Source organism: Ctenopharyngodon idella, chromosome 16 (assembly GCF_019924925.1).
Source record: "Ctenopharyngodon idella isolate HZGC_01 chromosome 16, HZGC01, whole genome shotgun sequence".
NCBI lineage: Eukaryota > Metazoa > Chordata > Actinopteri > Cypriniformes > Xenocyprididae > Ctenopharyngodon > Ctenopharyngodon idella.
This window is the reverse complement of record NC_067235.1, coordinates 21,256,973-21,272,483: the sequence shown is the minus strand read 5'-3', so window position 1 is coordinate 21,272,483 and position 15,511 is coordinate 21,256,973. Positions and strand designations below refer to the sequence as shown.

Below are 15,511 nucleotides of genomic sequence, written 5' to 3'. Positions count from 1 at the left end.
TATCTTGCATTCTCAGTGCCCTGAGAACATTTCTAGAGCTTATAGGGTAGAAGTGCAGCTAATTAAATTGTCTGAGATGCCAACCAAACATCTGTTAATTTTAATGTCAAAAACAAACCCATTAGTTTCTGGCATGAAACATTTTAAAATCAGGTCCCATGGTGGTTCAGCATAAAGTTGGGCTTTTTCTTCAATTAAGATTTACTTTATGCACCCTTCTGCATCTGAAGGGTAAAACATTAGAATTCAAATGAAAGCACCTGCATCTTCTTTTAAATCATTCTGGAAGAAAGCATATGGCAAGGGAAGAGATGAAAATGTAATGGTCTCTGCCAACACTCAAACACACACACACACACACACACACACACAAAAATGTTAAGATTAACCCCCCAAAAAATCTACATTTTTGTCTGTGGAAATAAATTGAATGCAATGAAAATATGAAGGACTGAGCAGGATTTAAACTTGGGTTATATAAAGTACAGTGCAACATATCACTGTATATATACAGTATCTTTGACAAACTATTAAAAATATTACTGCATTAAACATTTTTTTGTAAATTGTCTGATAATTTTCTGGTATACAACAGCAAATTAAGTAATTTTTAATTTAGTATAGCGCTAAATTAAAAAAAAAAAAATCAAGGATGGATGAAAATATAATGCTTGTGATGATGAATATCCAACATGTCTGAACGTGAATTCCTGATATAGCCAATTAAAATTATTCATTTTCTCCCAATACCAATGGCTAAGTAAACCTACATTATATAAATTTAAATTGATTCATGCAGACAATGAAACTGTGACAAATTGTGCAACCAAATATTAGTGATGTACTGACAAATGCTACTTTATCTGGTTCATTAAAAGAAAAAGTCAGAATATCAGAATCAAGCAAGATTCAAACCTTTCACGCTTAACCTTCAAGGGAAAAAGAACATTCAATTTGAACAACGATACTGCACTACCAAAATATGGGCTTTCTTTACTTTACAGTGGAGAAATGAAAAGCTCAGTGCTTGGTTACACTTGACAGCCTTTGGCTTTTTGCTTATTTTATTTACCTCACCTATATGCTTTCATTTCAATGCAAAACTATACTTCTTATGGTATACCTCAACCCCCTTTGAGATTAAACACACAACGTTTGTGACAAGACAAGTATGTGTGTGGGGGAGGAAGATGTAAGACAGCAGGTTTAAAATAGGACACAATTGTCCAATTTAGACAATTCTTTCCACAACCGCAAAGAAGGTTGTTGTCATGAGAATGCTACAGCCAATCCCACTCTGGATTGATGATAGCAAGATCACTAACCAATGGGGTCAATGCTCTGGTTAGCCTGGTCCATTTAGCCCCTGCTGGTAGATGCTGGAACTACACTACTGTACATGGCTACCAAAATCATTTTTATTTTATGGTCATCAGTTGTCGTGAACATTATAAATCGCGTAGCAACTGCAATTGAAATAATTGGGATAGCTAACAGATAGACTTTCCCAAATAGCTCTTTCCCTGTAACAATAGTTCATTGCCACTTTGAGGCAATTGGCACAAATAACAACCACAAGGGGGCCTTAAAGTCTCCAAAGCTCAACCCAGAAGGTGCCACATTTCCAACTGAGCTCTTGTTTTCAAAAGCAAGTTGAATGGGCATCTGTTAGTCACCTGTGCTCCTAAAAGCACATTTCCCCATGTGAAACAAGATCTCGGCTTGGATGCTAGGAGAGTTTTGTGCTGCGTTGTTTGCGTTTTCAATCTCTGGCATGGCGTGAAGCCAGAGGCTAGTGCTGTTGGCCTCGATTCACACAGGCGGTCATTAATGAGAGATAAAGCAGAGACACAGAGGAGGTCTGTAGAGAGCAGAGCAGCTCCCTCTTTCTGTCCTTTGCTCCACAGAGACCTCTTTCTCCTCACTCTCGTCTCTTACTGTGCAAAGCTTCCCACAAACACAAGGATAATATCCTGCCTGCACTTCAGGCAGACACAGGGAAGGGCTGTTGAGAAGGGAGGAGGTCAGAGGGGATACCGGGGAGGGGTGCTCCGTAAACTCCAGCTTGCGGACGTGAGGCCTCTACATTTTCAATCCCACAGCATCAATTAGCATGTTGTCCCATGCTTCTCTGCAGCTAAGAGTGAGAAAAAGTGAGAACACTCAAGCCCTGTGATCGCTGGGCCCATGGGAAGGCAACAATGCGCCACTGGAGAACCACAGAGTACCGAGTGTACAGCCTTGCACAGCTCCTCTCAGGGGTCATTTCCTACCTTCTCTCTTAATTTCCTTGTTTTGGTTCATGAGTTCTGAAGGTTGGTTTTTCAGAAATCTGCATGAAAGAGCAAATGTTTCACTCGATGTGGGACTGTATTTACAAGCGAGTATCACTAGGGCATTTTCACACCTGTAGATCGTTTTCTTTGTTCTGAAACAGGGACTTAATTTATTACAATGTTGCATTTTCTTCTTGGTTCTCGGTTCTTCATTCTCTCATTTCAGAGCATACCAAAATGTGTTTATGCAAATCACATGTGATTAAAACCGTCATCTTATTGGTCAGAATTCATGTGTTTACGTTCCTCTGTCATCCATCAAGATGGAATGACAAATTTGCTCCACAGGCTTATTGTGGCTTTATCTATAGCTGTCGTTACACACGCAAACATTTATATGAATGTAGCCTTGATTCCTGCTCTGACTGATAAGTTATATTTTTAACTATATTTAAAATGATATATACTTAATTATATATAGCAATTACTCAGATGAAGAGGTGCTCTTTGGTTTTCAACCACAAAAACTCACAGAATCAGACACTACTGCTTTTTATATAACATATAGTTATATAGTTAGTTGGTTCTTAGTTCGTTGGTCCGTTGGGTCGGATTGCTTTCTCACTTAAAACAAACCACTCCAAAATTCGTTTTCAATCAGGCCGAGATCACCTCATTCAGGCGATCTCAGTGAAACTGTTTTGGTGTGGATTCGAGGGCGATTGCTGTGTTTGTTTATAAATGAACCGAACTAAGGGAGAAATTTGCACCAGGTTCTGAATCAATCTATCTATCTATCTATCTATCTATGTATAACAGAGTTTAAATAATGTTTAATTCATGCATAAATATGGAAACTCACCATTGGTTGTTGCACTGCTTGAATTACATTTTATTAGGGGGCGGTGCTACATAATTGGCAGCAGTCTCACGATGCCTCGCTGCTGGTAAGCTGCTTTGATGATTGCTCCTAATAACTAAGTTTGGATTGTTTTCAAGCGCAAAGTTGGACTTTTATACTACACACAAGTTTACTACTTCTGTCTGTGAGCTCCTAGTCAAATGAGGAGTGTGTGTATTAGCCTACTTGTAAACTCTGAATCTCTGTTTATTTCATTTAAGACAAGACTCTCATGCATCATCAATGCTCTGCAATCTAATCAACCTTTGGTCCTGTCTATCCCAGGCACAGTAAAAGAGACATGGAGTGACCATCCACCTGCTCTCAGCGTTAATCCATCCACACACAAACACACACAGTCACATTGGTGCCGTGACCCAGATAAAACAAATACCTGGGACAAACAGGACCAAAGGATGGTTAGATTGCAGATCATTAATGATGCATGAGAGTTTTAAATTAAATAAACAGAGATTGAGAGATTACAAGCAGGCTAATACAGATACACACACTCCTCTTTTTATCGTCCCCAATAACACGTATTTAACTAACAGAACTAGGAGCTGACAGACAAAAGTAGTAAACTAGTAGTAAACGCCCTAGTGATACTCACTTGTAAATATAGTCCCAAACATCCTGCATCCATTCTCAATTTAGCTCTGAATGGACCTCGACCCTGAATCTGACATAATGCTGCTTGCTAATTGCTGTGCTAATTATGATATCAATCGCACACAGTCTTTTATGGTGGAGGTTCATTTGTTTATGTAATCGTCTTTCCTTCCTTTTAATGGCAGAGATTTCACATTGCACACAATTTTCCTGACGCCTTCAGCAAAGACAGAGCAAAACCCAAGGCCTCTCTTTTAATTAATCTCATTAAATCATGTCTCTGTCTGTAAAACAAGACAATAACACTGAATTTAGCTCATTAGAGTCAGGGACATGGGTGGAACTGGAAAGCCATGTCATAAAAACATGAAAGCGTTAGAATTGCTCTCACACCCCAAAGCACCACATGAGCTTTAAGTTGTGGCACCAGTCTGGCAACTTATAGCACCACAGGCACAGGAGCTGCATTAATGAGAGCCATTAATCCATGATTTTTTTTTTTTTTTTTTTTTTTTTTGATACCAGGAAAAGGGACAATAGACAGTAATCAAGTGACACCTTGAAGGATTAGTTCACTTCAGAATTAAAATTTCCTGATAATTTACTCACCCCCACGTCATCCAAGATGTTTGTCTTTCTTTCTTCAGTCGAAGAGAAATTAAGGTTTTTGAGGAAAACATTCCAGGATTTTTCTCCATATAATGGACTTCAACAGGGTTCAACGGGTTGAAGGTCCAAATTGCAGTTTCACTGTAGCTTCAAAGGGCTCTACACAATCCCAGACGAGGAATAAGAGTCTTATCCAGCGAAACGATCAGTCATTTTCTAAAAAAAATATTAATTATATAATTTTTAACCACAAATGCTTGTCTTGCATGAGTTTTTCGCCCTACCGTGGTACTCCACCTATGTAACACGAGAGCTTTCCAACGTGATTACGTAATGCATGGTGCATCGCAGAGCTAGTGCAAGACAAGAAATTGTGTTTAAAAAGTATATAATTTTTATTTTTTTTATAGAAAATGGCCGATCGTTTCACTAGATAAGACCCTTATTCCTCAGCAGGGTTCGTGTAGAGCCCTTTGAAGCTGCATTGAAAGAGCAACTTGGGCCGTCAACCCGTTGAACTCTGTTGATGTCCACTATATGGAGAAAAATCCTGGAATGTTTTTCTCTAAAACCTTAATTTCTTTTTGACTGAAGAAAGAAAGACATAAACATCTTGCCATGGATGACATGGGGGTGAGTATATTATCAGAAAATGCTTTAAGATGTTACTTTATTACTGTCCATTGTCCCTTTTCCTGGTGAACTAAGAGAACTAATCCTTTAAAAAACAAAAAACATCTTTGGGCACTTTACTTTGAAATCATACTGTATGCGATCATAAGTTAGTTTATCTAAAGTGAATTTAGCTGGCTAAACAAAATGGCACATCAACTGAAAATCAGTTGAAATCGACACTGTGCCCCCAACATGCCCCTGAGCCACACGCCAACACTTAGTTTATTTTATTTTGCAGTAAGGAGCTTTTGAACTCAATATCTCAGGTATAAATATTTAACATCTCACAGGTACAGAAAGACCTTTTCAGATTAACATGATGTAAAAACACAGCCTATATTCTTGAAAAACAGCATCATGACCTCTATAATGAGTGGGTCACTGAAAATGTCTTACTTCAATAGCCAGTTCTGATTAAAGAGTGCCTTTGCATCATTTATAGGCCTATGAAAATGTTATTTTTTAGCCAGGGTCAACATAGCTGAAATGACTGTGAAATGAGTGTGCACTAAAAAATCTTCATACCTCAACCAACCCTATGCATTCACGTATACATAAAGAAACCTTTCAGAACTTTCTGGTAGTGTGCACCTGGTTTGAAAATATGACCTCATTCTGGGGCATCTCTTGTGCAGATTAGAAGTCATTAACCTTAACGACAGGCAGCATGCTGTGTTGTCATCAGTACCTGACCTGTGGCAGAGTGCCAAAAGACGTGACGTTTGATCAGACTACGGTCCTTCATTTCAGCACGGGAAACTGACGCAAAGGGTTCAGGAGGACATAAAGTCTACCTTAATGAAAACAAAAGTGCAGAGTGCAGGCACACGCAGCGGAAGACTGAAGAACAGAAGTCCAAAAAGAAATTAACCAAAGGTCAGGGACAGTGAGATACAACTGAGGATCAAACAGTGACAGATAAACTCTAATAAATATAACTGCAAATGAGATAAAAAATAAATAAAGTATTATGCAAATGAGATAAAAAGTAAAGTATATATATATATATATATATATATATATATATATATATATATATATATACTTTACTTTTTATCTCATTTGCATAATACTTTATTTATTTTTTATTTTAGCAGAACAAAGAAATATATACAGGTTTGAACAACTTGAGGATGAGTAAATGATGACAGAATTTTCATTTTTGGGTAAACTATCCCTTTAATGGGCTATATAATGTAAGAATTTTCATGTATTAATCGCTTTTTAATTGCCAATGTGTGAACAGCTTGTAACAAACTTAAAAAAAAACGAGATCTCCCTTACTTCCTAGATTGTCTATGAAAGCCTGTAGAAACATTTTTATGAGAAGGACACGGTTTTGTTGGGAAAATCAAAAGGATATCATATGACGTTTGCGCGCGCTCCCCAGAGACCCTCTTCCGTTCAATAACACATTAAATGAATGCTTATACAATGTACAGGATAATCCCGAAGCAGCCATATTGTAATGTCAATGTGTCAAGCAAAGAAAAGGGATTAACTAGTGTCACATAGTCAGATCTATAGTCTGTAGTCTCAAATATACTTTATAATCAAACTATCATGTAATTTTAATTACCTCATCTGTCGACATGATGCTGATGAATTGCAGAGCTCGTGCAAACACATCCACATCGCTATGATCAGATGCTTTCTTAACTGGTACTTTCTCACAGCTGTCATTTTTGTTGTGTTTATTTTGTTAAGAGAAAAGCGCGCAGCACATTCATGTAAACGTCGCTCTCAGCATCGTGGACAACATCTGGATCTTCTTCATTTTAATTCTAAGCGAAAAAAAAAAAAAAAAAACGTTGCCGTAACTATATCAGGACCTTGATATATATCAGGACCTTTTTTTTTAAATCCGATGGCTCGGTGAGGACTGCATAGCCAGCAATGACATTTCCTCTCTCAAGATCCATTAAGGTACTAAAAACATATTTAAATCAGTTCATGTGAGTACAGTGGTTCAATATCAATATTAATATTATAAAGCAACGAGAATATTTTTGGTGCGCCAAAAAAGCGAAATAACGAATTATATAGTGATGGCCGATTTCAAAACACTGCTTCCTGAAGCTTCGGAGTATTATGAATCAGCATGTCAAATCAGCGGTTCGCACCAAAGTCACGCGATTTCAGCAGTTTGGCGGTTTGACATGCGATCCGAATTATGATTCGACACGCTGATTCATAACGCTACGAAGCTTCCTGGAGCAGTGTTTTGAAATCGGCCATCATTATATAAGTCGTTATTTTGTTTTTTTGGCGCACCAAAAATATTCTCGTCGCTTTATAATATTAATATTGAACCACTGTACTCACATGAACTGATTTAAATATGTTTTTAGTACATTAATGGATCTTGAGAGAGGAAATGTCATTGCTGGCTATGCAGGCCTCACTGAGCCATCGGATTTCAACAAAAATATCTTAATTTGTGTTCCGAAGATGAACGAAGGTCTTACAGGTGTGGAACGCCATGAGGGTGAGTAATTAATGACAGAATTTTCATTTTTGGGTGAACTAACCCTTTCAGTCTCTTGTACTTTTTTCTGCTACAGCAACCTGTAGCAGAAAAATCTGTATTCACTGTCTCAGAGGCGCGTTTTGTTAAATGCGTTGCTAATATAAAGGGTTTTTGAAAATCATCTCTGAATGTGGAAAAAACAGTCCAAATAATTAAAATAGACATCTCAATCTACTATGGCAGACAGAGGGCTAAATAATGTGATAACTAGCCAAAAATATATTCTAATAGAGCATTTACTCTTAATATGTTATGATATCATGTGCATTATTTACAAGAACTATAATTTGATTTTAAGGTAACAGCAATAACTTCTCCAATTAAGAATTTATTTCAATTACTTGATTCATTTGTAGTATTTCACATTAATGGATGATGCTCTTTGTTTTGTTACATGCCTGAATAAAAAAAAAGCCCTGAAAATAAATTCCAAAGGGCAATCATTGATCTATCCCTTTAACTGTTTTCTCAATCAATTGGTAGTATGGTAGCAGATTAAAAATTAAAAACATAGTGAATCATGCCAGGCTCTTGTTTGCTCTTTTTCTAATGTTGTTTTAGGAGGTTTGAATGTCATCACACTAAATAAAGAGAAGAAGCTAAACAGAATCCTCCAAAAAAACAAAAACAAAAAAACAAAACAATCGATTGCTCGAGGTCAATAATGTTTACATTCAAGGTCAGAATGAAAAAAGTGCAGTTATTTCAATCACTAGAATTTGTTTCCTTAAGCATTTTTTTTAATTAGATAAAAAAAGTCTGTAGGCTACTAATAATATACACAAGTTACCACTGAACTAGGAGGTGGAAAGGCAGGGCTAAACCTTTATTTTAACAAATTAGCTGTAATTATTGGAACATTGGAGAGCTAGGCACTTCATGATCCAAAGAGTGAATATTTTAACTACAATTCAAGAACTTGCATTAGAAAATGTGATTATAACCCTGTTAATGTAAACATTTTTAGTTTTTAACTCAATACATGTATGATACATAGCACGAACATACAAGCAAATAAAGTAAATATTTTAGCTCTGCAGCATCACGGTCGCATCCGGTGCGATTTCTTGAGGTGATGCCATAGCAACCACTGGTCAGCACCTTGGACAGAGGCTGCTGTTGATCTTACCAAAAGATTATTAAAATAAGGTTTATGGGTCTTATATTATTCTTTATATTGTCTAGCAAAATATGAGGCTTAATATTAGGATTCGTACGGATTAAAACTGTAAATGTAGACTATAGATGTTAAAAGAAAACTTCGTACTGATCCTGAAGATGGCACGTCATGGCCCACGTCAGTTCAAGAGTACCTGTAAACTACAAACGGACTTGCTTTAAACACAAGCAGCAACCGCAAACAAAGCGAGCGTGTGGCCCTTTAAGTCTAAATATAGTTCCTCTTGAAACTGATATCCACTGCCCTACTGTCGTATTGGGAAACAGTCAACACAAAATGTTATTTAGGGAAAAAAAACGTCCAAAAGTTATTAAAACAACTAATTTATTTTACCTTATTCAGGTGGGGGTTGCGTGTAACTTCATACCCCCTCTTCTTGGTGTAAACAAAGGTCTTGGTTTGGTCTGCTGACTTCTGCATCTCCCACTCGACAGATTCCTGTTTGACTAAAGCGTGTGCCATGCTGCTTCCCCTTTAAATAGCGCTGAACTCAACAAGTGCACGCGCTGCATCACAGACAGGAAGACGTTACACAGCGAGAGTGTCAACAGCGGTTGCGTGTTTGTCGTTATCGCCAATATTAGCTGTAAAAGTCGATAATAGCCTTGCAAATCTTGTCTGAGTCAGAACATTATAGGATTTACGTAATATTTTCACGCGTTGTTTCAAAATAACTTTCACATTTTGAAACAGAAAAAAAACGAGACCGGGGCTAGTTGTCACAATGTCTGTATTGCAGATTCTGAGTCAGTATTAGTTATACAAATGTGTATTTTCTTAAGCAGTGGTTTTACAAGTTGGTTTAAAAACTTGACAAAAAAAAGTGACATCCAAACTTAGATTTTCAGTGTCATATTTTGCTATAGATGTTAGGTAAGTAACACAGTAAAACCACAGTAGAATATAGTTCATAACTTTTTTACTTTACAGAATATCATATAAAAGCAGGTTTAATTGTGACAGTACCCCAGTGGTCCACAAATTGTCGACCTATATTAAATGAACAGTTGCCTTGCCAATAACAAATGTTCAATCTGCTGCCAAGTTTTAAAGGTATGTGACCTAAAACCCAACCTGAGAAAAATTATAATGTGACAACTATCCATGGTCTATACCTAACCATTTATTTCTGATATATTACTTTAATCTTAATCAACAATTTGTATATTGATTTACGAAAAAAATACAAACAAACTGGTGTATGGTGTGGTGTCAGGTGATGAGCAAGGTTGCAAATTCACAACCCAGATGTCATTGTGCAAGTTGCTCTGAGTGAGGTAATATGGCTTTGAATGATGCAAAATTGCTGAGTAAGACACTGTAATGGGACGACTAGGTAAAAGGGAGTCTCGTCCTTAGATCGCCTGATGCATATTGCACCAAAAAAAAAAAAAAAACCTTTATTGCAGCTGTGCCTGAATTCTCCTCTCATCAGATTTTTGAATACAAAGCTTATTGTTCCCATATGGACTATAGAACTATAGATTAAGATAGTGTATGTCTTTGTGTCACTGTGAGCATTACCTCACTCACCTTACATTGCACAAGGCCATTGAATTAGCTGAACTGTCTCGTAATGATAAGAAAGATCATGTTTCACAAATGAGCATGTCTGAGAGCAGTGCTCTGGCTGAACCCTGGCCTGAATGTGTGTGTGTGTGTGTGTGTGTGTGTGTTCACAAGTGTACAAGATATCTGGTTTGTACAGTATGCTGGGATGTGCATTCTTACAGACTTAGCAGTTAGTGTCCTCTTACAAAGACGCTTAGTCACTGTGACTGCTGTGAAAAGCCCAGGGCATTTGGCCCTGATCCAACACTACATGCCAGGGGCAAAAATGTTGAAATTGCTTGTGCATACCATTACTGTTCCCATATGAACAAATATATAGATAGTAAGCCTGTCTCTTTTCCAGATACATATAAGAGAAAGTAAAAATAATGGCGTGGCATTAAGGAACTGGCTCATTAAGGAAGCTAATGGATATTCTGTGACCTTCAGGCACTTCCCTGTATGAAGTGTGACTCAAGGGCAGCTTGTTCAAGTGCATTCCTTTTAGCCCCAGGCCCATGTCATGTTATCTTGGCTTTGCACAGTCTAAATGTAGGAGATAGTGAAGTTAAAGGGATAGTTCACCCAAAAATGAAATTTACCGCATGATTTACTCACCTTCAAGTCATCCAAGGTGTACATGACTTTCTTCTTTTAGACGAATACAATCAGAGATATATTTAAAAATATCCTGCCTCTTCCAAGCTATATAATGTCAGTGAATGGGGGGCCCAATTTTGAAGCCAAAAAAAAAAGTGCATCCATCCATCATAAAAGTAATCCACATGGCTCTGGGGGGGTTAATAAAGGCCTTTTAAAGTGAAGTGATGGGTTTTTGTAAGAAAAATATACATATTTAAAACTTTATAATCTAAAATAATTAGCTTCCGGCTTTTATCAGTTACGCCAGTTTATCAGTTTTTATCAGTTACACAGTTTCATTCATTCAGACTTTTTCATGTCCTTCCTTATTTTAACCCTAAAAAACAAAGCTAACTTTAACCCATTTAAATCTATACCTGGGTCAAAAATGTCATATGATAAAAATAATATATTACCAAATATCACTATATAATATAATATTTAATTTTATTTAATTTTATTTGTATAAAATGATTTTAGTATATAATGCAACTATTAGAACAAAATAGATATAGAAAATATTATAGAATAATGTCTAGAACTGTCTGTTTAAATAGGATAAATGTGATATCAGGAGGCTCTTCTCCGTATGAGGTGATTAAACATGTCAGAAATAGATTGGAAATGATTTACAAGAACAGGGAGCAAACCAGACATGACAGTGCCAAGTTCGAGATGATGTCACTAAATATAATCCTAGCTTGCAAAACAAATCAAATATTTATTCTACTAAATATATTGTAAAAGGGTGGTTTTTCAGAGAATCATAGGCCTTATAAATTAGATCACAAAAAGACAAACACTAGCTGTCCAAACACTATGTTGCACAGAGTTATAAATGGAGCGATACATTGGGCAAGACTGTGGTACAGAGGCTCAGATAAAAGCACAATGAGGCTCAGATAGGAGAACATTCAGTTCATTTTTTATTTCACACTACACCAACAGGGCAATATAATAAAGCTGTTGACTGTGGTAAATGAATAATATCTTAAATAACATCTGCAGTTTTACGAATAAAAATGGAACATGTAATTCAGTACATAAAGGAAATTTATATTTAGCCATTTAGAGGACACTTTTTATCCAAAGTGACTTACAAATGCAATTTATCATAAGCCCAAAATATTTGCAGTCCTATAAAAATGAAAATTCTGGACAAAATATATTACAAATATGTGCAAAATACTTTGGAAACAGCACAACTTTAGGATTTTTTTTTTTTTTTTTTTCAAATTGAAAATATATTTTATTTAAACTTTCAAATGTCAACATGTATATCTAAATGTACTTCAATTGGCAATAAAATACATTTCCAAAATCTTTAAAAAAACAAACAAAAAAAAATATGAAAAATATTTTTGCAGAAAGTGTTACACAACTCCAAAATCTATAAGCTAGAGTACACAAGTTAGGAAATAAAATTAAAACAATATTGAATATGTTAAATGCTATTGAAACAAGTGTGTAAAATATAAACAATATTAAAACAGAGGCTTTTTTGGACTGCTTTTGCTGATACATTTCAAACCATGAATTTCACTTTCCAGAATGTTTTCATTCACTGTTCCTTGCTGGTGGAATGATCTTCCCAACCCTAATCGTAATGCCGAATTCCTGACAATATTCAAGAAACAGCTGAAAATCTCTGCTGAGAAAAAAACAAAACAAAAAAAACTTCACTATTCCTTAATCTCTCCCTGTTCTAGCTTGTACTATTCTCTAAACGGTGTCTGAAACTTTGTTTCACCTGTACTTTTTAGATTACCTTACTATAATACTGGACAGCTTTATATACCAAGACTAAGCAGCCTTACACCACAAGCAGTTTATCAGCAAAAAGAAAAAAAAGCCTCAGTTTCTTCTTTTCTTCATATTTCTTCTTCTACTTCTTCACGCATAAGGAATGGTTTTTCCCAAAAGTCCAGTTGTCAAGCTAGTATTGCTATTATTTGTACTTTCAGAACAATATGTTTAACATCAGGGTAAACATGCAATTATCTGTGCACACTCTGTGTTATCTGGTTCATAATAACAGGATTTGCTTCCGGCTGTGTATAATTATATTTGCAAAGGTGTTCAATTAAACGATAAGGTTTAGTGATTCCATGCAGGAATTCCAGGAGCCTCCTATGACATGCTCTATTCCCAGATTTAGGCTGTTTGAGTCCTCTGGGTCTTTAAATACAACACTGAGCTCTTCGATCAGAATCAAAACCACAACACTGACCAGAGATCAGCAGGATGAGGGAAATATCTACATAGCTCCAGAAAAAGACATTGAAGGATGTTCTTGATTACAGAGGATTGCTGAACTTCCTCCCTAACCCCTGAAAACCAACACCTGGTGTTGCTGCAGCTGTGATGTATGATATTAACACACACACTCACATACTTACATAGTGTGGACCAAAACACCTAGATTTCCAGGAATGAGGAAATTATACTCCCTGTGCCGTGATGTATACCTGCCAATGCAAACTGTATCAGTGGAGAGTTTCTCAATGAGAACCCACAGTGGGAGTAAGAGGATCCCTCTGTGCTAATAACGGAAATTGCATGGATAATTTGGAATAGGCTAGAACTACGAATGCAACATGGATTATGTGCTAGAAAGTAATACTATATTTAGGAACAAAGTGAAAAGATTTAGCAGTTGGTGGTTCAGGGAGTTGGGAGAGAGTAATTGAATCAGAAGAGGTGGGGAAATGGAAAGAACAAGACTTTAAAATGCCATAAAACGGTCTTGCCAAAGTTGCCATTTTTTGCCTCACTGTTCACTTAGGAATAAAACAATGCACAGTTGTTTAGTTCTGCTTTAGACAAATACATAAACATTGTCTCAATGAAACACATTGTATGGTGTGGTGTTTCTAATAGAAGACCCCACTGAGCTCCATCAAGAGGGAAATGCTCAAACACAGAGAGATTTTTTTTACTCAATATACAGTTTTTCTCGATTGCTTAAACACTATAACCAGGCTTTTGAACTAAAATTTCAAAATCATAACGGCATTTATCAAAAAGCACACCCATTTCCCTAAACTATAAACACTATTCTCCTTTTTGACACATGAATCAGATTTGTTGAACTGTCACTTCAAAACTCTACACACAAATTCTTTCATTTCTCATTGCCTACACCATGTTGTCATTTAGAAAGCACTAGCATTCAATATTGTTCACTCAGGTCAGCATAGCTTGAGCTCAATTAGCACACAGTTACCCATGTGGAAACACTAAGAGTCAAAATTTATCACAAACCAATCAGAACCTTCAATAGAGAGATAAAAGAGCCCGAGTCAGTTCATTCAGTTTTGGAACAATGGATCCAGAGAGACATGACTGAAAAGGTCGAGGACACCAGAGAGGAGGAGGAAGAGGATGAGCAAGAGTGGTAAAGAGTGGAGGAAGAGGTGAGGGAAGAGGATGAGGATGAGGTGCAAGGAGACAAGGAGTCTCAGATGAAATTCGTGCCACTAGTTGACCATGTCCTTGTCCATGGTATGACTATGAGGGAGGCTGGGCAGTGAGTTCAGCCAAACTTAAGTTGCTTCACCATCGCCTCGATCATGAGAACCTTCAGGGAGGAAAACAGGTAGGTGTACCTCAGTGTACTCTACTGTAACTTTTGAGTGTTACAACACATGCATCAAAGTGCCTTACATACCGATAGTGTTTCTGTCTGCTTCCATTTTGTAAAAAGGATGTGTTACAGTTACAGTAATCAGTACTTCTATTTTTGTAGGACACAGAGACAATGGAATGGAAGAAGCCTGACTATACATTTCAGTTGATGCGTGCCAGGGGTGGATCAGGCATGCAAGAGGATTTCCCCCCCGCTGCCTGGATAGGGCCAGTACAGCCTGTGATGTTGACGAGATTCTCTGGCCTGTCCCAGACCAAAGATGTGATGCTGGGGCAGGATATTTTTTGTTGTTTGGTGTATTGTACTGTACAGTACATTAAGGAATAAAAAATGTGCAAATGTATACACATGTTCATCATGTGAAAAGTTCTTTGAGGGGGAGAACCACAAGTGACACAACTTATTATTGGTTTTTGTTTTTTGTAGTATTGTTTTGAATTTATCTCACCAGTGTGTAAGACTATGTTGTAGTGTGTGTGTTTTTGAGGGCTTGTGTGTGATGTCTGAGGGCAAAGTTTGGTTTTTCAGCAAGAGTGAATGGTTTTGAGTGTAGAGCTTCATTTTGACCTGAAAATAGGATGTTTGGGGAATTGGGTGAGACGTTATGGATTTGTGTTTACTGTTTTGAGAATATGAGGCATAGTTTCAAGAAACGTGTTTAAGCAATCGAGAAAAACTGTAATGCACCATTAATTATACAGTATATTCTGTTCTTTGCATATTCGTAACTGATAAAAGGGCATTTACAGAGCAGGTGAGTTAAGATGGAACTATAAATGTGTGCAGAAGCAGTGAAAGAACTCTGAATATGAATTGAAAAGCCCAAGTTTAATGATGCTGCGTGTCCAAAAACTGTCCAGAAGTTACAGAATAAGCTGCAGGAAAA

The 15,511-nt window shown here is 36.8% G+C and overlaps 1 protein-coding gene and 1 long non-coding RNA gene across 2 annotated transcripts in view; one reads left to right on the top strand and one right to left on the bottom strand.

Annotated features, from left to right (window-relative positions):
• Positions 1-9,280, bottom strand: part of me1 (malic enzyme 1, NADP(+)-dependent, cytosolic) — an 82,802-nt gene extending 73,522 nt beyond the window's left edge. Inside the window, exon 1 of the mRNA XM_051866048.1 lies at positions 9,117-9,280. Coding sequence (XP_051722008.1) covers positions 9,117-9,245 — 129 coding nt within the window. The 5' untranslated portion in view covers positions 9,246-9,280. The remainder of the gene's footprint in view (positions 1-9,116) is intronic.
• Positions 9,281-11,772: 2,492 nt separating this feature from the next.
• Positions 11,773-15,307, top strand: LOC127497346 (uncharacterized). The gene is made up of 2 exons (XR_007925512.1): positions 11,773-14,574; positions 14,725-15,307. It is a non-coding gene; the product is annotated as an uncharacterized LOC127497346 (long non-coding RNA).
• The last annotated feature ends 204 nt before the right edge of the window (positions 15,308-15,511 follow it).